General features: G+C 44.9%; 1 protein-coding gene across 1 annotated transcript in view; it reads left to right on the plus strand.

The window, feature by feature from the left end:
- The window catches only part of LOC145394900 (uncharacterized), a 323,594-nt gene that overhangs the window by 252,214 nt on the left and 45,322 nt on the right, over positions 1 to 26,058 (plus strand). The window contains exon 4 of the mRNA XM_080268652.1: positions 23,265 to 23,409. Coding sequence (XP_080124778.1) covers positions 23,265 to 23,409 — 145 coding nt within the window. The remainder of the gene's footprint in view (positions 1 to 23,264; positions 23,410 to 26,058) is intronic.

Consider the following 26,058-nt stretch of genomic DNA (forward strand, 5'->3'; position numbering starts at 1 on the left):
GATGGGTGGATGGATGAATGGATGGATGGTTGTTAGACACTTAGTTAACGTCCCTTTTGCGATACACAGGTTTTATGGTGAGTGGATGATTGGACAGATGGATGGTTGGATGGCTGGATGCATGGATGGGTAAATGAATAGATAGATGGATGAATAAATGGATGGATGGGTGAGTAAATGGATGGATGGTTGGATGGCTGGATGCATGGATGGGTAAATGAATAGACGGATGAATAAATGGATGGATGGTTGAGTTAATGGATGGATGGTTGGATGGCTGGATGCATGGATGGATAAACGAATAGACGGATGAATAAATGGATGGATGGAGGACAATTAACGCCCCTTCTGCGATATACAATTTTCATAGTGTAGCCTAAATATCAAAATAGCTAGAGATGGAGGTATACACTCATGTAACTTTGCCTATGCTTTATACAGGTTATATACACATGATATAACCCAACCCCTGTATTACTGAAGCGGTATAGAGTGAGCTACGTGACATTCCTTTAGCGTTAACACAGCGAAATTGCCTAACTTTTCATTTTGCCCTCAGAACATAGCCTAACGATGGTGTTATTGAAGCGGCAGAGGGATAAACATACAGAATTCCAATTACTAGACATCCATATCGCCAACAAACTCAGACAGTCCCGCCATTACTAATTCCAACCATCATCAGCACCCCTGGATCTTGAATTTGGCTCTCATTTATTTTTCTTCTTGGAGGGAACAATCATGCGGACGTGTGGCCTTTGGTTCCTTCTTCCTTGCTTTATAAAAAAAAAAAATGTATTCGGTGTGCAGTGGGTATTAGCGTCGAAAAGGTGAGAGGGAAGGTGTGGACCACGAATTATATCGGGACCGTGATTTGGACACACAGAATAAATCGGTAAAAAGAAGGGAGTGAACGCCATGAGAGAGGCAGCAGAACAGAGGCAAAAAGTGAAGGAAAAGGGTATGGAGGAGGATGCAGTATGGATGAGATGGAGGACAGGACCCATTTTCTGACAGGGGAGAGGGGGAGGGGAAAGAGAGAGGGGAGAAAGAGAGGACAGTGAGAGAGAGAGAGAGAGAGAGAGAGAGAGAGAGAGAGAGAGAGAGAAAGGGGGAGAGGGAGGAGGGGAAGGAGAAGGGAGAGAGGGGGGATGGGGGAGACAGAGAGAGAGGGGAGGGACGGAAGGGAAGGGAGAGCGAGGACGAAGCACAGTGAGAGGAGAAAGAGAGAAAAGGAGAGAGGGAGGGAGGGAAAGAGAAGGGAGAGAGGGGGGATGGGAGAGACAGAGAGAGAGAGGGAAGGGACAGAAGAGGAGCGAGGACGAAGCACAGTGAGAGTGGGTGTAAGCACTATGGATACAACACCGACAACAAACACTAAACTTCTGACAACAAACACTCTGCCATCGACAGCAAACATTCTATTACTTACATCAAACACTTACTACACCACTGACAACAAACCAAGACAGTCTGACTGTCTTAATCCTCTCGCTGGTGTCTGTACATTTATTTTAATCAAGCCTTCACCAGACGATTTTGTTCAGCTGTCAGAATTTCCAGCAGTCAAACGCTTAAAGAAATGTTTCGCGTGACCCTTTTTTTGTTTTTCGTTTAAACCAGGATGTTTTTCCCGCCTTCAGGAAATCTCCAACCCACCCCTAAGTTAACCTAATCAGAAGTGTGTTGCATTTTAGAACCTTAAACTGAATAACAGCTGACGATTCTGTTCACCTTTGCGAACTGTCTACTCAGTGAAACGCGTTAACCTTTCCTTCGTCGTTTATCAAGGCAAGGGGAAGTGAGATTTTCAAAGTTACCAGTGTTCCGTTTTATGTTACGAGCGTCACACTGCATTTGTGGATAGATAGATGGATAGATAGACAAACAGATAGACACAGACCACAGGCAAATAAACAGGAACTCCCAAACAACTTCCTTGAGGGAGATAATGAAAGTGTTGGTGACGATAATAAGGGATTGAGTTATAGGCTTCCTTTGATTATTTTCATCTTTTCTCACCCTGATAACCCCCCTCTCCCTCCCCTCCTATCTGAATCCGCCCTCCCCTTCCCCCAACCTTCCAGCTCCCCCTCTCCCTCCCTCTCTCCCTTCCCCCTTCCTCCCAGCTCCCCTTCTCCCTCCCTCTCGCCCTCCCTCCCCCATGCCTCCAGTCCAATTCCCTCACTTTGAGCTTAATCCCCTCGTTCTATTAACCTCTCTCTCTCTCTCTCTCTCTCTCTCTCCCTCTTCGTATTCCCTTTTCTCTTTGACTCTCCGCTCTTCCTCTTCCTTCTCTCCCTTCCTCTTCCCTCTCCTCTCACGTATTCCATGTCCCTCTTCCTCTCATCCTCTCATGTTCCCCCCTTCCTTTTCCATGTCCCCCTCCCCTCCCCTCCCCTCCCCTCCCCTCCCTTTCAGTAACCTTGAAATGAAGTAAAATAGATTGATTGTTCCCTCTTCCTCCTCTCCCTCTCCTCTCCCCTCTCCCTCTCCCGACTCCCCCTCCCTCTTTCCTACCCCTCCCTTTCCCCTCCTCTCCCCTCTCCCTCTCCCCACTCCCCCTCCCTCTCCCCTACCCCTCCCTTTCCCCTACCTCTCCCTGTCCCCTTTTCATCTTCCCTCTTGCCTTCGTCATTCTCTCTCTCTCTCTCTCTCTCTCTCCTGTGCTCTTGCCCTCCCCCTTTCTCAGCCTCTTCCATCACTGTACTTTCCCCTCTTCCTCTTTCCCTTTTTCCCATCCTCTTCCCTCCTCTCTATTTCCTCTTTCCTCGTCTTCCTTCCCTCTTCCCATCCTCATCCGTCTCCTCTCTTTCCTCTCTTCTCTCTTCCTCCCCTCCCCCCTCCCTTCCTCTTTTTCCCAGCGACCGTAAATCAGGCAGAGAGAAAGACGGAACCCACGAATCACGTACCCCCACCCACACCCACACCCCCCACCCACACTCCCACGCCCACCCACCACCCTCCCTCCCACTCCCCCGCCCCCACTCCCTCTCCCGCCCCCACAACAACACTCCCACTCCAACTCCTTACTACCATATCTATCCTCACTACAACTCTCACTCCCATTTTACTATCTTCACTACCTCACCCCTGCCTACCAGATTGTTTTTACTTTCTCCCCTCCCCTCCCCCTCCTTCTCCCCTCCCCTCCCCCCTCTCCTTCCCTCCCCTCCCCTCTCCTCCCCTCCCCTCCCCTCCCCTCCCCTCCCCTCCCCCGCCCTTCATCCACGTATTATCAATGGTTCTCTGTCAGTAATTAATGCTCAGTGTCGCTAAGGGCTTCTTGCGGCGGACCTCTCTGTCTCTGTCTGTCTGTCTGTCTCTCTCTCTCTCTCTCTCTCTCTCTCTCTCTCTCACACACACACACACACACACACACACACACACACACACACACACACACACACACACACACACACAAAATGGATACATACTTCAGTAAAACAAATTTGGAAAAGAAAAGGGATAAAGGTAAAAAGCAAAATGATGATTTCGACCAAGAACTGGTTGAAGTAGAGACTCACAATAGACTGGTTGAACGTGTAAACAAACTAGAAATGGCTTTCAAAAATGAAATTGATGAAATAAAGAAGCAGATGCACTTGCAAAAGGAAGAGATAGTAAAACTAGGAAGGGAGGCCAATAAGAAAGACACAACCATCAGTGAACTAACAGTGGAATTGAGTACACTTAGGAAGAAAATGAGTGAAATGGCAAGTACAGTAGTCAATCACGAGAGTGTTATGGAAGAGTTCAAAAATGACACAGAGACAATTAGGCAAGTTAGCAGTCTTATTGACCAGAGCAGTGATATTGAGGAGAAGATAACACAAGTGAATGAAGCTGTGCAAAGCTACAAAAATGATGTAGAAACCACGTATGCTGAAATGGTGAAAGTAAAGAAAGACTTAGAAACAAGGGTGGAGGAAAAAAGCATTAAAAAGGAGGTGAAAAGAATAATCCAAAACAATCCAAAGTTAGTCAGAGATTCAGTAGAGATAAACAAATCAATAGTAATCACTGGTATAGAAGAGGAAGAAGTTAAAAACAAGATCACAAGAGACAAAAAGGAGATGGCAAATGTAATGAGCTTACTGAAAGAAGTATCTGAGGAAATCTGTAGGTAAGACATAGAGGAACACAAAAGGTTAGGGAAATACGAGAAAAGCAAGACAAGACCTCTAAAGGTGACTTTCCAGAGTGTAAACACTGTGGAAGAGATACTAAAAAATGCAAAGAATCTTAAGGAAAAAGAGGAGTTCAAAAATGTATGGATAAAAAGATGCCTAACACAAGAGGAAATGGAATTACTGAAAGAGAAAAGGGAGGAAGCAAAAACAAAAAATGAGGGAAGATCAGAAGAGGACAAGAAGAAATTTTTTTACAAAGTAATAGGATTGCAGGTACGAAAGTGGTACACAAACAGGATGGAAGAGAAAGGAGGAAGGTAGTAGAACCATGTCATGACAAGTATATAAACAAGATGATAAAGTTGATGTACTCAAATGTGGATGGAATGGTATCTAAATTACTAGAGATGAATGATTATGTCAGAGAAAATGAACCACAAATAATATGCCTAACTGAAACAAAATTAATACCAAGGATATCAAATGACATACTAAACTTAGAGGAATACAATATATGGAGAAGAAACAGATATTTAAAAAAAGGAGGAGGAATTATAATATTAACTAAGAAAAATCTAAAAGTCAAGGAAATAAAACTTGATATACCATCACAAGTAGAACTGATTGCAGTAGAGATCGACACATCTGAAGGTAAAGTAATTGTAGCCAATTTGAACATGCCACCCAGATCAAACACATGGGAAAGAGACGAATATGAGGACCTGGCAGAGAGTACAATTCAGAGTGTAAGTTCATTGCTACATAAAATGGAAGAGAAATCGGAAAGAATTATACTAACTGGGGACTTCAATACAAATATAAATTGGAATACTCTAGATATAAATAGCCAAGAAAGCTGTTGGGACCAAAAGCTCCTGGATCTCGTACAAGACCAAAAGCTCCTGGATCTCGTACAAGAGTTTTTCTTAACGCAACATGTGAGGGAAACCACCAGAAAAAGAGGACTTGATGTACCTTCAGTGCTAGATCTAATATTTACAAGGCAAGAAAATGATATTGACAGTTTAATATATCACCCTCCACTTGGCAAAAGCGATCATGCAGTACTAAATTTTAACTTCAGGATAGCATATGACATAGTAAACAGCAATGATAGTTACAAAAAGAGCCTAAACTATAAAAAGGGAAATTATCAAGACCTAAAGAAGTATTTCTTAGAAGTTGATTGGGAAAATGAGCTTAGAGGACAAGATTTAAATGCTGTATATAAAAATTTTTGTGAATTTTATGAAATAGGAGTCCAGAAGTACATCCCACAGCACAAAGAAGCAGACAAGAAAATACAGAAATGGTTCAATACAGAAGGTAAAAAATCTAAAGAAAGAAGAGATTTGTTGTGGAATAGATACAGAAGACACAATAGTGAAAGGGCGTATAATAATTACAAACAGGCAAGAAACGACTATACAAGAATAAGGAGGGAAGCCCAAAAACAGTTTGAGGAGGATATAATAAATAATAGTAGTGATCAACCAAAGCTGTTTTACTGCTATATCAGAAGCAAAACTAAAGTAAAAGATATAATACAATCCATTACGGACGAGGGAATCACTTATACACAAGAGAAAGATATTTGTGAAGCACTAAATAAGAATTTCCAATTAGTTTTTACAGAAGAAAAAAATTTTGAGGGACTATGTGGAACACGCATGTCCACACATACTACCAGATATACAAATAGCAGAAAAAGTAATACAGGAGGAGTTAAGTAGATTAGACAGAGGAAAAGCAAGTGGTCCTGATGAAATTTCATGTTGGGTATTACGAGAATGTGCAAAGGAGTTAAGTAAACCATTATTTTTAATTTTCAAGAAATCCTTGAGTCAAGGTAAACTACCTGATATTTGGAAAAAAGCAAATATTGTCCCCTTATTCAAGAAAGGAAATAGACAAAATCCACTCAACTACCGACCAGTATCATTGACCAGTGTTGTAAGCAAGGTATTAGAAAAACTTATAAGAAAAGCTTGGGTAAATCATCTAGAAGAACACAGTATGATAACAGAAAGACAGTTTGGTTTCAGAAAAGGAAAATCATGTGTTACTAATCTGTTGAGCTACTATGACAGAGTAACAAACACAATACAGGAAAGGGAAGGATGGGTGGACAGTATCTATTTAGATTTCAAGAAAGCTTTTGACACAGTACCACACCAAAGACTTTTATGGAAACTGTACCATCAAGGAGGAATTCGAGGCAAACTGTTTTGTTGGATGCAAGACTTTCTCATAAAAAGAGAAATGAGGACAGTACTAAGAGGAAACTACTCATCATGGAAAGAAGTGACTAGTGGAGTACCACAGGGTTCAGTGCTGGCACCAATCATGTTTTTAGTGTATATAAATGATATAAACAGTAACACTGGAAATGAGAGCTATCTGAATATGTTTGCAGATGATGCAAAAATACAAAGGAGAATTACTAACACAGACTCTTGTAAAGAGCTACAAGAAGAATTAAATAAACTTCATGAATGGAGTGGTACATGGCAAATGGAATTCAATGTGGACAAGTGTCATGTAATCAAGTTTGGTAAAAGTGGAAAAAGACCTGATTGGGATTATAAGTTAGGAAATAAAACCCTATACACATCAGAAAGAGAGAAAGACCCAGGTGTGATTATCAATAACAGACTATCTCCGGCTGACCACATCAGCGAGAAGGTGCGGAACATGTATACACTGCTTGCAAATATGAGAATAGCATTCACATACATAAATGAAGACATGCTAAGAAGGATAATAACATCATTCATTAGACCAACCCTGGAATATGCCTCAGTAGTCTGGAGTCCTCATCTCAAAAAGCATATAGACAAGATTGAAAAAGTTCAAAAGACTAAATAAACTGAATCTACCAACACTACTGGAGAGAAGGAAAAGAGGTGACATGATAATGCTATATAAATGCATATCAGGAAAGGAGTAAATAGACATAAATGATTACTTAACATATGGAGAAGCATCAGCAAGAGGACACTGCAAAAAACTGCATAAGAAGAGAGGTGATAAAGACGTAAGGAAATTCAGTTTCCCAAACAGAGAAATTGATCAATGGAATGCACTACCGAATGAAATAGTGTGTGCCAAAACAATTCACAAATTTAAGGATATGTACGATAAATATGGTTTAAGACACGGGACAGTACGAGCTTGACTCATTCCTGTAAAGATACAATTAGGTAAGAATTAGGTAAGGTAAGGTAAGAACACACACACACACACACACACACACACACACACACACACACACACACACACACACACACACACACGCAATTTTCTTAATCATTCTTCACCCACCCACTCCTTTCCTCCCCACACCTTCCCTCCCAACATGTATCCTCCCCACACCTTTCCTCCCCACACCTTCCCTCTCAACATCTTCCCTCCCCACATCTTCCCTCCCCACTTCTCCCCTCCCACACCTTCCCTCCTCACACCTCTCCTCCTCACACTTCTCCTCCCCGCATCTTTCCTCTCCAGACCTTCCCTTCCCACACCTTCCCTTCCCACACCTTCCCTCCTCACACCTCTCCTCCTCACACTTCTCCTCCCCGCATCTTTCCTCTCCAGACCTTCCCTTCCCACACCTTCCCTTCCCACACCTTCCCTTCCCACACCTTCCCCTCCCACACCTTCCCTCCTCACACCTCTCCTCCTCACACTTCTCCTCCCCGCATCTTTCCTCTCCAGACCTTCCCTTCCCACACCTTCCCTTCCCACACCTTCCCTCCCCACACCTTCCCTCCCCACACCTTCCCTCCCCACACCTTCCCTCCCCACACCTTCCCTTCCCACACCTTCCCTTCCCACACCTTCCCTCCCCACACCTTCCCTTCCCACACCTTCCATCCCCACACCTTTCCTTCCCACACCTTCCATCCCCACACCTTCCCTCCCCACACCTTTCCTTCCCACACCTTCCCTCCCCACACCTTCCCTCCCCACACCTTTCCTTCCCACACCTTTCCTCCCCACATCTACCCTCCTCACGTCTATCTTCCCCACGCCTTTCCTCCCCACACCTTCCCTCCCAACATCTCCCCTCCCACACCTTTCCTCCCCACACCTTCCCTCCCAACATCTCCCCTCCCACACCTTTCCTCCCCACACCTTCCCTCCCAACATCTCCCCTCCCACACCTTTCCTCCCCACACCTTCCCTCCCAACATCTCCCCTCGCACACCTTTCCTCCCCACACCTTCCCTCCCAACATCTCCCCTCGCACACCTTTCCTCCCCACACCTTCCCTCCCAACATCTCCCCTCCCACACCTTTCCTCCCCACACCTTCCCTCCCAACATCTCCCCTCGCACACCTTTCCTCCCCACACCTTCCCTCCCAACATCTCCCCTCCCACACCTTTCCTCCCCACATCTTTCCTCCCCACACCTTTCCTCCCCACACTTCAACTGTGAAATAAAACCGCAGGCCAATCTGTTATCTCAGGCAATTTGTAAAGTGTGAAAAGAGTGAGAAGGAAGGGGAGAGAGAGAGAGAGAGGGAGGGGGGGAATGATATTAAAAAAAAAATGAAGGCTACTGAGAAGAGACGATTGACCAAAGAAGAGAGAGAGAGAGAGAGAGAGAGAGAGAGAATAGGGGATGGAGGGACGTGATATTGTAAAAAATGAAGAGGACGGGAAAGAGACGATTGACCAAAAAAACATTATTTCAGAGAGACAGACAGACAGACAGAAAGACAAAGAGACAGACAGGCAGAAACAGACAGGCAGACAGACAGATAGAAAGACAAACAGACACAGACAGAAACAGACATGCAGACAGAAAGAACAGACAGACAGAAAGGGGACTGATACGAGGGGAGAGAGAGAGTGAGATTTGTCAAAACGTCATTCTTCCTGAGTTAAAGGTTGTGGAATGGAGGTGAGAGAGAGAGAGAGAGAGAGAGGATATTTTTAAGTGTTTGTCATAGTATACGGAGGAAAAGAGAAAAGAATTTATGATTGAAAAAGTCGCCAGTCACTTGATATTACCTTTGCATGAGAGAGAGAGAAAAAAAAATTGAATGGAAAGGGAGGAATGGTAATTCATGTTCTCTCTTTCTCCCATTCCACCCCTTTCCCTCCACATTCTCTCTCTCTCTCTCTCTCTCTCTCTCTCTCTCTCTCTCAAAGAACAATATGAAAGGAGCAATATGAAAAATGCCTTTGTATGTGAGATCACGAAAAGGCCTTACCAATTTTTGTTTCGCGTCCTCTCTCTCTCTCTCTCTCTCTCTCTATCATCATCATCATCATCCCCCCTTCCCTCATTCACTCCAGTCTTCACTCTTTTCTTCTCCTCCCTCCCTCCTCTCCCCCTCTCTCCCTCCCGTCCTCCTCCCTCCTTCTCCCCTCTCCCCCTCTCTTCCTCCTTCGTATTTTCCTTCTCTGCTTCACAACCCGGAAAGAAAGACGAGCCGTAAATCCACATATCCCGTCTTTTCGTTTCTCTCGCCCTGGCTCCATCCTTCTCTCGCCTTTTCTCGCACACTTTCTTTCTTCCTTAACTTTCTTTTTCCCTCTCGGTAATTGCATCTCTCTCTCTCTCTCTCTCTCTCTCTCTCTCTCTCTCTCTCTCTCTCTCATGGGAATATAGGCAGGAAAAAATGAGGAAACCCAATAAAATACATGAGTTTAATCCTGTAATATCCCTTGTAAGTGTAAAAGAGGTGACATAATACTGTTTGTTAGGTCACATTTGGATTATGCTGGGCAGTTTTGGGCCCCGTCAAATTAACCTTTGTATTTTGTTGACATTATTGTTGTTGTTGTTATTATTATTATTATTTATTATTATTATTATTATCTGTTCTGTCTATCTATCTATTGCCAGACACCTTAATCCCGTAAGGGGTGGCCAGAAACAAATCGCCTCCATGTCGCCCTGTCCCCCGCCATTTCACTGCCCTGCTTCCAGCTCACACCCCCATCTCTCATGTACCTCTCCACTCCGTCCCTTCATCTCATCCTTGGGCTCCCCTTCCCTCTCCCCCCCTCCACCTCACTCACATACACTTTCCTCGTCAGTCCTTCACTCTCCATCTTCTCGATCCCGTAAGGGGTGGCCACAAACAAGTCGCCTCCATGTCGCCCTGACCAGTGCCACTTCACTGCCTTGCTCCCGGCTCACACACCCCTTTCTCATATACCCCTCCACTCCATCCCTGTGGCTGTAATGCCTTCAGTTATTACACTAGAATTCAGTTATTGTTAAAGAGTTTTCCAATACAGACTAAATTATTGGCCCGACACCGAATACACACAAACGTACACCTCAGAGGTAGTTACGGATGGCGCTAATAATAACTTAAAGGTAATTAGAACTGCTTGACTGGCTTATCCTGTGGATTAATAAGCGGCCATACCCTGGTGGAATTAACTGAACGGGATTATTGACATTTCCTGTTATTACAACATGCAGAGGAAGACAAATAAAAGTTACATTTCTCGTGGGATGCATACGGCTTTCTTTCCCAGCTGTCCAGGTAGATGTTGATACTGTTTCTTTTTTTCTTTCATGTAAAACTCATGCATAAACAAGGAAGTGCGTGTTAGTAAGACATCTGGTACTTTTTAAATTTAACACTACTACCACGCGAGTTTGTTTAGAAGAGAGACCTTAGTTGTTACAATGGTAGAAGCGATCTTTATTCACTCCCTCGGCATTGTGACGACTTTCATATTTTGTTACTGTTACTGCTACATGAAGGGCACGAACCCCAGCCCTGGCAGACATTCAAAACGGGTGCTGGTAGTATGTCCTCTCATGTGTTTGCAGTTGTTAGCACCGTAAGTTCTACCAGTGAAATATACAAACTCTCCTACATGATTTCCGCATACATCACCCATCCTTTACACACTGTCATTTCAACTTCGCCAGTATGAGGATGGGATAAATTTCGCCGTCACTCTCCCACCGCGAAGACGGGTCCGGAGTCCTGCAGTGTACATAATATAATCCGATACAGGCAGACAGACAGAAAAACATATGGCGTGATATAGACAGACAAACATACCTACAGACAGTAATATTCAGCTTTGTAAATAACGTGGTAATATTTCCATCTCTTTAGCGCGTATTTTTCAACCAATTTATTTTCCATTTCTGCGTCCGTAGTGATGATGATGATGATAGTGGTAAGGAGGAGGAGGGTGGTGCTTGTGGTGGTGGTGGTGAACATAGGCCTACTGATGACTGATTGGATTGTAGTGGTGATGATGATGATGATAGGAGGATAGTAAAGGCAATAATTAGAATGGCATTGTTGAATTTAATGATGATGATGAAGGAGATGATGATAATGAGTTAGGTGATGAGGATGGTGATGATAATGAGATAGATGATGAGGATGATGAAAGTAATGTTGATGATGATAATGATGATGAAGGGGGTGAAAATGAGTTACAGTAGATGATGATGATGGTGGTGATGACGATGATGATGATGATGATGATAATGGTGATGGTGATGATAATGATGACGACGATGATGGTGATGATAATGATGACGACGATGATGGTCATGATGATGATGATAGTGATGAGCTGCTAACGAATCTGATCCTTCGTGTCAACAGCGTCACCTTCCAATTATATTCGCTCGGCTTGCCCTTGATTTAATACAGGGGGAGGGGTATCTCTCTCTCTCTCTCTCTCTCCTCTCTTTATCTGTCTATCTGTCTATGTCATTATGCCCCCCCCCTCTCTCTCTCTCTCTCTCTCTCTTTATTCATCTATCTATTGATGTCATAATGCCTCTCTCTCTCTCTCTCTCTCTCTCTCATTAGTCCAAGTCTCCATTCTGTACCTGGCCGCAAAGCAACTCCTAAATGAGTATTGTGGAGAGGAGAGCGACGGGAGGAAGAGGAAGGAAGAGAGAAGCAGTGAAAGGAAGAGGGAGAGGAAGGAGTGGAGGTTGAGAGATTGGAGGGAAAGATGAAGGAAGAGGGAGGGAGAAAAAAAGGGAGAAAGGAGGGGAGAGGGGAGGGAGAGGGGCGAGGGAGTGAATGAGGGGAGGAAAAGGAAGGAAGGATGAGAAAGGGGAGGTAGAATCGACGAGAGAGGGAGGGACGAAGGGGAGAGGAGGGAGGAGAAAGAAGAAAAGAGGGGAGAGAGAGCAGGGAGGGAGGAAGAGGGATGGAGGACGAGGGAAGAGGGAGAGGAGACAGAGAAAAAGAGGGGGAGGAGGGAGAGGGAGGAAAAAAAGAGAGGGAGAAACAGAGAGGAGAAAGAAAAGGGAGGAAGGGGAGGGGAGAAGGAAAGGAAGGGAGAGGAGGGGGGGAGTGGAGAGAGGAGGGGAGAAGAAGGAAGAGAAGAAGAAAGAGGAGAGGAGAGCAGGGGAAGGGAAGGAGGGATGAAGAGAAAAGAAGAGATGAGAGTGGAGGGGAGGGGAGGGAAGGGAGGAAAAAGGGAAAGGGAGAGAGGGAGGAAAGAGGGGAGGGAGGGAGGGAAGAGGGAGAGGGGTTGCTGATGGTGTGAGGTTATCAGGTTGTGTCCTCTTGATGGAAGGAGAGAGAGAGAGAGAGTTTGTATGTGTCATTGTGTGTGTGTCCTTATGTCTCTGTATGTGTTGAGTGAATCTCTCTCTCTCTCTCTCTCTCTCTCTCTCTCTCTCTCTCTCTCACACACACACACACACACACACACACACACACACACACACACACACACACACACACACCGTACAGTAAAAAATAATCATGCCAAAAATGAAGAGAAACGAAGCAAAAAAAAAAAAGAAAAAAAAAAAAAAAAATTCCCTCATCTGTGCTGGTTGTTGTATGCATTTTTTTTTGAAGCCGTTTTCTTGTTGTATGCATTTTTAAGCCGTTTTCTTTTGGGTAATTTTTGAGGGTCGACTTTGATTTTCTTTTATGCTTTGCCCTTTCTTTAACGTCGGGTATTTTCCTTTCTTTGGGGTGAGAGAGAGAGAGAGAGAGAGAGAGAGACAGACAGACAGACAGACAAAGAGAGAGAGAGAGAGAGAGAGAGAGAGAGAGAGAGAGAGACAGAGACAGAGAGAGATGATGTGCTGTCTGGATCCAATTAACCGCCAGGACGAAACTCGCCAAGAACTATCTACACTTTTCTCCCCTCCCCTCTCTCTCCCCTCCCCTCTCTCTCCCCTCCCCTCTCTCCCCCTTCCTTTCCCCTCCCCAAATCATCCCTCCTCCCTTCCTTCATAATCCCTCCCCCACCCTACCTCATTCCGTAAATCCCCTATCCTTCCTTCCCCTTTCCTCAGTTTCCCCTCCCCTCCCTTCCTCTTCCTTTCCCTCCCCTCCCCTTCCTCTTGCTTCCTCTCTCCTCCCCTTCCTCTTCCTTCCCCTCCCCTCCCCTTCCTCTTGCTTCCTCTCTCTTCCCCTTCCTCTTCCTTCCCCTCCTCCAACTAATCCTCCCTCATTCCTTCCCCTTTTTCGGATCTCAAATCCCCTCCTCCTCCCACTTTCCCTCCTGTTTCCCCCACCATGTTCTCCCCTCTTTCCTCTCCTTTCTTCCCCTTTCCCCTCCCAGTTCCCCTGCCCTTGCTCCCGTTTACTGCATTACTCCTTTATTTGCTTTATTAATTCTCTATAAACATCAGGACACACACTACATATTATCCAGTGACATATTTACTGTAAACATGTAAATAAAGGTTTGAGGAAATTCGTGGCTAAATTCGAGAGAGCTGGAGAAAACAGCAGTGGAGATTCTTGCTGTCTCTACCACTTGCTGTCTCTTTTCCATTTGCTGTCTCTCTACCACTTGCTGTCTCTTTTCCATTTGCTGTCTCTCTACCACTTGCTGTCTCTTTTCCATTTGCTGTCTCTCTACCACTTGCTGTCTCTCTACCACTTGCTGTCTGTCTACCACTTGCTGTCTCTCTCTACCACTTGCTGTCTCTCTCTACCACTTGCTCTCTCCCTCTACCACTTGCTGTCTCTCTCTACCACTTGCTGTCTCTCTCTACCACTTGCTGTCTCTCTCTACCACTTGCTGTCTCCCTCTACCACTTGCTCTCTCCCTCTACCACTTGCTGTCTCTCTCTACCACTTGCTGTCTCTCTACCACTTGCTGTCTCTTTTCCATTTGCTGTCTCTCTACCACTTGCTGTCTCTTTTCCATTTGCTGTCTCTCTACCACTTGCTGTCTCTCTACCACTTGCTGTCTCTCTCTACCACTTGCTGTCTCTCTCTACCACTTGCTGTCTCTCTCTACCACTTGCTGTCTCTCTCTACCACTTGCTGTCTCTCTACCACTTGCTCTCTCCCTCTACCACTTGCTCTCTCCCTCTACCACTTGCTCTCTCCCTCTACCACTTGCTGTCTCTCTCTACCACTTGCTGTCTCTCTCTACCACTTGCTGTCTCTCTCTACCACTTGCTGTCTCTCTACCACTTGCTGTCTCTCTCTACCACTTGCTGTCTCTCTACCACTTGCTGTCTCTCTCTACCACTTGCTGTCTCTCTACCACTTGCTCTCTCCCTCTACCACTTGCTCTCTCCCTCTACCACTTGCTGTCTCTCTCTACCACTTGCTGTCTCTCTCTACCACTTGCTCTCTCCCTCTACCACTTGCTGTCTCTCTCTACCACTTGCTGTCTCTCTCTACCACTTGCTGTCTCTCTACCACTTGCTGTCTCTCTCTACCACTTGCTGTCTCTCTCTACCACTTGCTCTCTCCCTCTACCACTTGCTGTCTCTCTCTACCACTTGCTGTCTCTCTCTACCACTTGCTGTCTCTCTCTACCACTTGCTCTCTCTCTCTACCACTTGCTGTCTCTCTACCACTTGCTGTCTCTCTACCACTTGCTCTCTCCCTCTACCACTTGCTCTCTCCCTCTACCACTTGCTGTCTCTCTCTACCACTTGCTCTCTCTCTCTACCACTTGCTCTCTCTCTCTACCACTTGCTGTCTCTTATCCTAACCATTTCTTTGGCTTATGTCTCAGTTGTACTTGATTGTCTCCATTTATTTCGTATCACCTTTTTATTTTTTCATTTTCCCATATGTAACCTTTTTCTGTGTCTTTGCATCCTCTCCTCCCTCACACTCATTCTAAATATAATGTAGGTGGTTAGAGAAGTTGTCCCTTATCCAGAAAGACGCGGGTTCGATCGTATTCTGGGACAAGGAACAGTTTGAATATTTGAATTTTAAACTGAGCTTCAACGAGACCCAACGACATAACACCACCCCCGCTAACACCAGTACACCAGTCCTTAGCGAGGCAGCTCTGGTATGAATTCGGTGTGGATGGTGGGTACTAGCGCTCAAGTGGCGACATGTGAAGGTGTTTGGCACGTAGGAGGAATGCTGGTCCTCAGGGAACGGAATGTCAGGTCAAGGAGCCTAGTAGGACTCGTAACGAAAGGAAGAGTAAGAAGAAACTAGACCATCCTCTAATTAGTCAGGCAGCAAATGTATGCTACTTCGTTTTTTTCGCCAACTCTAGTTTCTCATTATTCAGGGTTTACCTACGTCCCTTGGAACAAAATTAAACTTGTTGTTAAGTTCTCAGACACATTTGGGATACAGTATTGACCTATTGAAAGAACCTAATATTTAGCTTGCTGAATGGGCTAAAACTGCAATATGTGAACCAGATGTTTATGACCAAGTAATACAAATAACTCAACTTAGAGGTTTTTAATCTGCATTTAACCTTTAATAATACCTTTCTGGCGTTTATTGTTGCAAACAAAAGACAATAATTCACACTTTGACATCGTAAAAACTGAATTTTCTTACAATACTGAAAGTTGAAATTGAGGTTGCACATCACTATTAAATCTTACAACTTCTTTTTGTCTTAGCTATATCAAACTTCACAACCTTTTCTGCAGACTGAACTAAACCATAATTGCACTGCATCATGTCCAACATTAACCTTCCATCTCAAATGCAAAAAGTAGTTCTGATATCTTAGTCTGTCTCATCTACATCCACAGGTTTGTCCAGTACAACGTTCTCACATGTCTCTCCACATCCACACAGGTCTGTGCATACCAAACGGTTTTTCCTGCATCCACATGATTGTCTGTTGCGATCAGTTTTGCAATGACATTTCCTAAGCTCTAACAAGGCCTCTGGAGCTGGTGCATTCTCACAGAAAACTGGCCTGAGGCGACCGTCTTCTGACTTCCAGCCGTAGTCCACAGGTGAAGGTATTTCCGGACAAGGTGCTTTAGACAACTTCCAAACAAGTGCCATATAGTAAGCTCTGGAGGTGTGTGGCACTAACGTTCCTCGTGTTGGGGGTAGCTGTTTACCCTCTCTCCCTTTCTGTGCAAATAGAGCCCACCTCAGCTCTCTGATGTTGTTCTCACTGATGCCTGAGGTCTTGTATAGTAAACACAGATATCGCTCCATTTGATCAAAGATACATGCTGGTATCTCGTCTGTCAACCCAAATGCAGTAAATGCTTTCAGAACTTCATCGTCAGCTTGCATAAATGCTTTAAAGTGACTTAACACACCCTTACCAGCAAATGATCCAGTGTTGTCTGTTCCCTTGAAAGCATACCATCCAATGAGTGCCTCTGTCCTCTTGGGTCCAAGTCTTTGGTAGCAATCATTGATTGATATTCTGTCACTTTTTGTTCTGAGAATTGTTGTTGACTTTGGAAGTGATGGGAAGTGACCTAAAAGCAGAACAAAAACATCTGTGTCAACTGAAAAGACATCCAAAGTGGATTGAGGGTCCTTGTGCATCACGTCAAATGCATTCAGAAGAACAAGCTGGTCTCCCTCCTCCAGATTGTGCTGACCCGTTGCCATCTCAGGCATACTAACAATGTCAGATAATGAGTGATTAGCTTTCATTGTTGTATGGTGCATAACAACCACTCTCTTTGGCTTATTTTCATAGTGACTGATGAGTTTATCTGAGAGGTACTCTGTCAGCTCTGCCTTGGTGTCCACATGAGAGAGGAATGTCTTCAAATTCCTTATTTCGGTGTTATCATTGACATGATAATGAACTGGTGTTGTGTTAACTGTTCGCTTCTGGCGAGTTGTTTCCTTGAGAGAACCAGCAAGGTACTGATCAAAAACGACCCTGACCTCCTCATAAGGTTCACTCATGTCAGCCACGATGTCGACAAACTTCTTTGCAAAGTGCAAGGCATTTGACATTTCAGGAGTTTTGGGCACCATGTTCACTATACACATTGCGTCTATTATTAGGACAGAGGAACCTGCCCTCACTGGTTCTGAGATGGTCAGCTCGTGTGCCAGTGGTAGTGGTGACTTCATGACTGCAGGTACCAGTTTCGATTTGTCTGAAAGCATTATCATTGATCCATCCGGATGAAAGTTGGAAGGTGGAGCGACACTGAATTCAAATTCTGTAATAGCATCCTTAACAGAAAAGTCATTTCGAGTCTTGCACACAACAAACAGTCGAGAGAGCAATGACCTTTCCTGTTTAATGGATACCAACTGCCCTTTGACTTTAGTTTGTACTGTGGCTCCTACGTCCTTGAAGTACGTCAAGTTGTTCTTCTTTTGAGCATCCCAGAAATGAACTGATTTTTCCACCATCCGAGTAGTGACAAAATTTTCCAATGCCTCTCGCCCCAATTTGTCTCTAACACTATCAGGTGTGACAGCAAATGTCACAAGGTTGAACATGTCACTGTAATGTTTTTTGTGTAAAACATAAATATTCTGGCAAAAATATAGTTTGCGGTGTATCCAACATATGTAGCTTCCTATATTATTGCAGACGATAGTATGTGAATGTTCAAAGCATTGGCATTTCAAGATGAATTGCATAGAAACTTAACAACAAGGTGAATTCCATTTACCTACATCTGTACCTTATGAATACGTAAAAATAATAGAGTTGGCATGAAAAACGAAGTAGAGCCATGAATTGGACAAATGCCGCCTGACTAAATCGTGTTCCGTGTTATGCGATGTGATGTTATGTGATGTGACGACGTGATGTGATGTGATGTGACAACGTGATTTGATATGATGTGACGATGTGATGTGATGTGTTGTGATGTGACGACGTGATGTGATGTGATGTGCAGTGATGTTATGTAATGTGATGTGACGACGTGATGTGACGTGATGTGATGTGATGTGTGTATTTAGGGTAAGGTGTCACGTATCTCACAGAATCTCTCGTTGTATCATTGCCCTCTCCTCCTCCCCCCTCCCCACCTCCATTTATTAACATCATCATCCAGTCGTTAAGTATGTGATGATTAAACTTTATAATGGCGTGTGTAAGTAACGTTAAGGTCTCAGGCATCCCGAATAATGATTATCTCTCTCTCTCTCTCTCTCTATCTCTCTCTCTCTCTCAGACAGGGAATTATGGCATGATTTAACCGTAGACTTTCATGGCCAGCGTGGTGTATGTTGATAGGGTTAATTTTTCAGGCTCCCAACATAATGATATCGTTCTTACTGTGTCATTGGCCTTTCATACCCCCTTCCCCCCATTACACACACACACACACACACACAGAGTTTCATCATGCCATACTTATAACCTGGTACTGCAATTTACAAGGAAGCACGGGATGCGGGAAGGTCAGAGAGGGTTGACTGATGCGTTATGAGGAAGGACAGGAGGGGAGGAGGGAGGATGGGGAGGGGCGGGGGGAGGGAGGGTGAGGGGGGACGAGGGGATAGGGGGCTAAAACACAATTAGGGGAAGGTTGTTATACAGGATCCTCAAAACCTTACCTACTCCAAGCTTACGTCAATTTTATAAACCTTACCAACGATATTTATACACAGGTTAATGTGTGTGTGTGTGTGTGTGTGTGTGTGTGTGTGTGTGTGTGTGTGTGTGTGTGTGTAACTGGAGTAACATTTCCGGGAAGTGCTGGAGAGGGATGCCTACACGTGGTGGCACAGATATAAATACCCGGATATACAAATGTCCCTCAACCCTCTCCCTATCCCATGAATGGATGGTGGTGGACTGCAGGAGAGGGGAAACTTCAGCCTGCAGTCTACTGGGTTTGCGTCCAGAGAGCACATACTTCACCAACATCAATTTATTTTACGAATTACTTCTGCACTTCCTCTTTGTTACCAGAGGAATACTTTTACGGTCACACACAGTCAATTAATTCTACGGTTGCAGTTTGCCACGTTACACAGTCTCATAAAAGGCATACCCCCTCCAACGCCAGTAAAATATATTATGATTTCTTCCCTCATCCGGATTTACTTGGAAACTTAATAAACTCTTCTTTGATCCGCTGATTACCGCTCCATCATATGACTTTACACTTTTATATCTTGTACACAGACAGACAGACGCAGGCGAACACATAACCCGTGTCCAACGTCGCTTGCGGAGGTAAATCAAGAAGCTGTACTCGGGGTGAAGAGGTTACTGAGGCCTTGGGGAGTACAGTTATCTCCCCCCCACACCAGCCAGACTTGAAACACCCACTTCCTCATCTCCCCAGCCGCATTTCCCCCTTCCCACGCTCAACACCCTCCTCACTTTCCCCTCCTCTCCCCTCCCCACGCTCTACATTCTCCTCACTTTCCCATCCCCTCCCCTCCCCACGCTCAACACCCACCTCACTTTCCCTTCCCCTCCCCTCCCCACTTTCCGCTCCCCAAGCTCGTCTCTCCTCCCACACGTCTCCTCCCCACCCCGTCTCCCTTGGCCAGCCCCGGGAATGCACACACACACACACACACACACACACACACACACACACCGTGTTAAAAGTACATATACATATATAGTGCGTGTTTACAGTATTAAATCATTGAGTTGTATGTAGTAATTTGTTTATGTTTTTACCTGAGTGCTAATTACAAGGATGGAAGGTAGGAAGGTGAGCAACGGAGAACCATCTTGTTTTTTCCCTTCAAGCATTATTCCGGATTTTCAGTTCATGCATGCAGCCACTAGACGATTTTATCCAGCAGGGGAGAGCTGTTTGAACCGGGAGAGGGGTTTTATACAGCTTTTATCATCCCCTTCATTACAAAACATCTTAAACTGAATGAAATCGTCTTATGTAACCTAATAAAAATACCTCAAAAGCTATCTAATTGGGGTTTACATAGGAGAATACAAAATCACTCTGTCGTAGGTGTATACAGTGCGAGTCTACATAGAATAATACACAGAGTTAATTGGTGTATGGATGGTTTGTGTGATTTGTATTTGGGGCAAAGAATTATGATGATGATGATGATGATGATGAATAATTGGTGGTGGTGTTGGAGCTGGTGGTGATGGTGGTTAAATAGTAGTAGTAGTAGAAGTAGTACCAGTAGTAGTAGTAGTAGTTAATGTAAAAAAAAACGGATCCATTCATACAAACTCCTGTTGAAGTGGAAGGTAAAGACAAGTGTATGAGACAAGGTAATGAGAAAGAGAGTGTGGATAGTGGAGAAATAGGGTTTATTTTGAGAGAGAGAGAGAGAGAGAGAGAGAGAGAGAGAGAGAGAGAGAGAGAGAGAAAAGTAATAGGATGGAAGAAAGAAGGGGAGGGGAGAGAGAGACTAAAATAGGGAGGGAGGGAGAGGAAGTGGGGGGACAGGAGGTGGGGGGAGAGACGAGAGAAGGGGAGGGAAGGAGGGAAGGATTAGAGTAAGTAGAATGAGAAGGAGGTGAGAAAAGGGGAGGAAAGGAAAAGAATGGAGAAGGGAGGGAGGGAGGGAGGGAGGAGAGACCAGAATGACAATGAAAAAGGGAGAAGAGAGAGAAGATTGAGAGGAAGAGAAAGAGCTAGATAAGGGAGGAAGAGAGGAGGAAGGGAGAGAAGAGGGGAAAGACTAGAAGAAAGAAAAGAAGAAATAGAAGGAGGAGGAAGGGAGGGAGGAAAATAATAACAATCATAAAACTAAAAGAGATGGGAAAACTCCTCCCGCCCGCCTCCTCCTCCTCCTCCTCCTCCTCCTCCTCCTCCTCCTCCTCTCTCTACCCTCAGTCCCTCCCTCCCCCCTCCCCCCATCGTCATATTTCACTCCATCCTTCCCATTTTCCCCTCCCCCCCTCCCCTCCCCTCCCCTCCCCATTCTCCGTCTCCCATCCCCTTCGGTATCACCCCCCTCCTCTCTCTCTCTCTCTCTCTCTCTCTCTCTCTCTCTCTCTCACTTTAATGGCTCTTATTTTTCCTGGCAAGGCAATCTCGTGAAGGAGACTGGAGGGGCGGCGGGGAGGGGGAGTGGAGGAGCGAGGGAAGAAGAGGGGGAGGAAATGCGAGGTTTTGGAGGGAATTAAATGAAATTGAGGTGGAAGGGAAAAATGATGGGTTGAGAGAGAGAGAGAAGGTCTAGCTCATCGCCTAATCAAATCGTCTCTTAAGTACTGAAGGACTAATTATCCCTACTTAGAGAGAGAGAGAGAGAGTCTGGCTGGGGTAGATACATGTCAACATTAAGATTCTCTCTCTCTCTCTTTATCTCTCTCTCTGTCTCTCTCTCTCTCTCTGAGGTGGCAGCTCAACTCTAGCATTCCGTTCAAGATGACAAGATTACACACACACACACACACACACACACACACACACACACACACAGAGTGAGAGAGAGAGATGGGAAGTGGGATAAGGGGCAGGAAGCAGGTGTATTTTTGTAACACAGTCGTGCATGTCACTTACCTTTATGACTTTTAGGCCAGGTAGATGTAGGCGATAGGGGTAGGGAGAGCATCAGTTATTATTATTATTATTATTATTATTATTATTATTATTATTATTATAGCCATTGTTACCGTCATCATCGTCATTATTATTATTATTATTATCATTATTATTATTATCACCAGACTCATATTTTTTCACTACAAATATTTTCAAAACTATTTTCATTTCTCCTTATTTCTTCATCATCTGTCCCTCCCTCTCCCTCATCCATCCCTCTTTCATTATCCATCCTTCTCACTCCCTCGTCCATCCCTCTTTCATTATCCATCGTTCTCACTCCCTCATCCATCCCTCTTTCATCATCCATCGTTCTCACTCCCTCACTCATCTCTCTCCATCATCCATCCTTCTCACTCCCTCATCCATCTTTCTCACTCCCTCATCCATCTCTCTCCATCATCCATCCTTTTCACTCCCTCATCCATCCCTCTTTCATCATCCATCCTTCTCACTCCCTCATCCATCCCTCTTTCATTATCCATCGTTCTCACTCCCTCATCCATCCCTCTTTCATCATCCATCCTTCTCACTCCCTCATCCATCTCTCTCCATCATCCATCCTTCTCACTCCCTCATCCATCTCTCTCCATCATCCATCCTTCTCACTCCCTCATCCATCTCTCTCCATCATCCATCATTCTCACTCCCTCATCCATCTCTCTCCATCATCCATCATTCTCACTCCCTCATCCATCTCTCTCCATCATCCATCCTTCTCACTCCCTCATCCATCTCTCTCCATCATCCATCATTCTCACTCCCTCATCCATCTCTCTCCATCATCCATCCTTCTCACTCCCTCACCCATCTCCATCATCCATCCTTCTCACTCCCTCACCCATCTTTCTCCATCATCCATCCTTCTCACTCCCTCACCCATCTTTCTCCATCATCCATCCTTCTCACTCCCTCACCCATCTTTCTCCATCATCCATCCTTCTCACTCCCTCACCCATCTTTCTCCATCATCCATCATTCTCACTCCCTCATCCATCAATCCCCTTCATTCATCATTCTCCCTCCCTCATCTATCCCTCTCCTTCATCCATCCTCGTCTCCCCCTCATCCATACTCTCCCTCCTCCTTTGTCCGTCCTTTTTTCCTTCCCTCCTCCATCCTTCTTGCCCTTCCATCATCCCTCCTCCCTATTTTCCCTCATCCATCCTCGTCTTTTCCTTGTCGCTCTCCGTCCGTCATCCATCCTGTTCTCATCCACACCCATCTTTGTATCACACATCTTCGTCCTCTCTCTCTCTTTCTCTCTCTCTCTCTCTCTCTCTCTCTCTCTCTCTCTCTCTTTACCTATCAGTCTATCTATCTATCTATCTGCTGTAAATGGTGTAGCTGTCTATAGTTGCCTGTATCTCATTCTCTGTGTCCATCTCTATGTAATCTATGTATCTATCAATCTATCTATCTGTCCATCTATCTATCTATTTTTATATCTTACCCCTCCTCCTCCTCCCTCCCCCGTCAGCCCGTGGCCACTCCTACGTCAGAAGAGGGTGAGGGCGTGTCCAGCTTTCGTATGGCTATCGTGGGCGCTGCGGGCGTGGGGAAGACTGCCCTGATTCACCAGTTTAAGACATCAGAGTGTATCAACGCCTACGACTGCAATCAGAGTGAGTACACCTGACCTCTATGCTCCTTTCACCTTTACCTGGCCTAAAATTGACCCCCACACATCCTGATTGCAGCGGTGTAACAGTATTTTAACGCTAGTCACGAAGAAGTGCTATGAGAAGAGTGTAGAGCCATTCCATTGTCTTTCCTGTCCCACTCTGCCCCTTTCACCTTTGCCTGGCCTAAAATTGACCCCCCCCCCACATCCTGATTGCAGAGGTGTAGCAGTATTTTAACGCTAGTCACGAAGAAGTGCTATGAAAAGGGTGTAGAGCCGTTGCATTGTCTTTCCTGTCCCGCTCTGCCCCTTTCACCTTCACTTGGCCTATAGTTGACCTGTCTCCATCATGAATTCTGAGTTATAGCAATAGATTAACACTGGAATATGGTGCTAATCACGAAGAAGTGCCGTGAAAAGTATGTATACACGCATTCACTCTACAACTTTCACGTTTATTTGGCCTAAAATTTGCCTCTCTCTCTCTCTCTCTCTCTCTCTCTCTCTCTCTCTGTCTGTCTGTCTCTCTCTCTCTAATGCAACAGAGTTGTAGCAATAGATCACCACTAGAATAGGGTGCTAGTCACGAAGAAGTGCTATGGAAAGGATGTAGAGCCATAGCACTGTCCATTCTGTAACTGAGCTGCGGGAAATAAACTGCAAAAAGACGAAAATCTAGGCCAAGTTAAGATAAAAGAACCATAGATTTTACGAAATTTTAGTGATCGCGTTTCATGAGGCGATATTTAGGAAGGATCGTAACAAATTTCTATGATTAACTTAGTCTCCATATCAGCTAAGTCTTATGACAGATCTTTTTTGTTTGTTTGCTTTAGTACAATTATTTACTGTGATGTAGTTGTGAAGTGTTTGGTAGTGTAGTTGTAGAGTGGAGAGAGAGAGAGACAGACAGACAGACAGACAGAGACAGACAGAGGGGAGAGAGAGAGAGACAGACAGACAGACAATCAGACAGAGACAGACAGAGGGGAGAGAGAGAGAGACAGACAGACAGAGAGAGGGGAGAGAGAGAGACCGACCGACCGACAGACAGACAGACAGACAGAGAGGGTGAGAGAGAGAGAGGTGTTGTTTTTTTTCTCTTTTTCCGGGCGAGCTTATCCGTCAACCTGTGCTTACGTGATTAATATTCCTCATCGTTGTTCATGGCGCCTGCATCTGACGTGAGGGAGAGAGAGAGAGAGAGAGAGAGAGAGGCTAGGAGGATTGGTGTATGTGTGTGTGTGTGAGAGAGGGGGGGGAGAGAGAAGAGATAGGGGGATTGGTGTGTGTGTGTGTGTGAGAGAGAGAGAGAGAGAGAGAGAGAGAGAAAGAGGAGGGGGGGTACGAGGGACAAGAAGAAGATAAGCGGAAGAAGAGAAGAAGAAGAAGAAGAGTAGGAAGAAGAAAACAGAGACGAAGAACAAGAAGAAGAACTCAGATTTTAAAAAAAAAGGCAAAAAAAAAAACATTATTTATAACAGTGTCAGGGCGGGAGACTAAAGATCCATAATATTTTCTTTATTAAAACCAACTTTATTTTTTATTTTCTGTACTAAAACCAACTTTATTTTTTATTATTTTCGTTACTAAAACCATCTTTATTATTTTTTTTCGATGATGACACTGTATTTATTGTCGCCCAAGAGTATTCATTTTTGGCGGGCTAATTTTTCAGCCTGGAAAATTCATACCGCCCTGGAAAATTCATACCGCCCTGAAAAATACATACCGCACCCTGGAAAATGTATACCGCACCCTGGAAAATGTATACCGAACCCTGGAAAATGTATACCGCACCCTGGAAAATGTATACCGCACCCTGGAAAATGTATACCGCACCCTGGAACATTTATACCGCACCCTGGAAAATGTATACCGCACCCTGGAAAAATTTGTACCGCCCTGGAAAATATGTACCGCACCCTGGAAGATTTTGTACCGCACCTTCAACTTCCACTGCCACGCCCACACCAGCAGACTGCGCCGGCCACCAAGGGAGTATCTAGTGCAGCGCTATTTTTGCACCACCCTGTAAATATTTCCATGCCCCACCGCCAGAGGCCTCCACGTAATGAGCCCCAAACTTTTTTCTTGGCTCTGTGTGTGTGTGTGTGTGTGTGTGTGTGTGTGTGTGTGTGTGAGAGAGAGAGAGAGAGAGAGAGAGAGAGAGGATGGGAGGGTTGGTGTGTGTATGTGTATGTGTGTGTGTGTGTGTGTGTGTGTGTGTGTGAGAGAGAGAGAGAGAGAGAGAGGAGGGGGGGATGGGAGGTTTGGTATATGTGTGTGTGAGAGAGAGAGAGAGAGAGAGGGTGATGGGAGAGAGATATTGATCATGAAGACACAGCTGGCCGTCCACCTCTGATTACTGATCCACCTCACGTCACTCCACATCTTGCCAGAGAGAGAGAGAGAGAGAGAGAGAGAGAGGTGGAAGAGGAGGTGCAGGTTGAGATAAAAGATAGGTTGAGGTGGAGGAGGTGGAGGGAGTGGAAGGACTGATGAAATAAAAGCAGTACAAGATGGAACAGAAGTGGAAGATTAAAGACAGTACAGTCGAGACAAAAAATTCGCGTCCTTTTCCTCTGCGTCTACCTCACATTTATGTCATGTCCGTCACGTTCCTCCCTGTCGTATCATATCAGGGTAT

Source organism: Coenobita brevimanus, chromosome 29, assembly GCF_032717465.1.
Source record: "Coenobita brevimanus isolate Jiangsu-jjx chromosome 29, ASM3271746v2, whole genome shotgun sequence".
Lineage (NCBI taxonomy): Eukaryota > Metazoa > Arthropoda > Malacostraca > Decapoda > Coenobitidae > Coenobita > Coenobita brevimanus.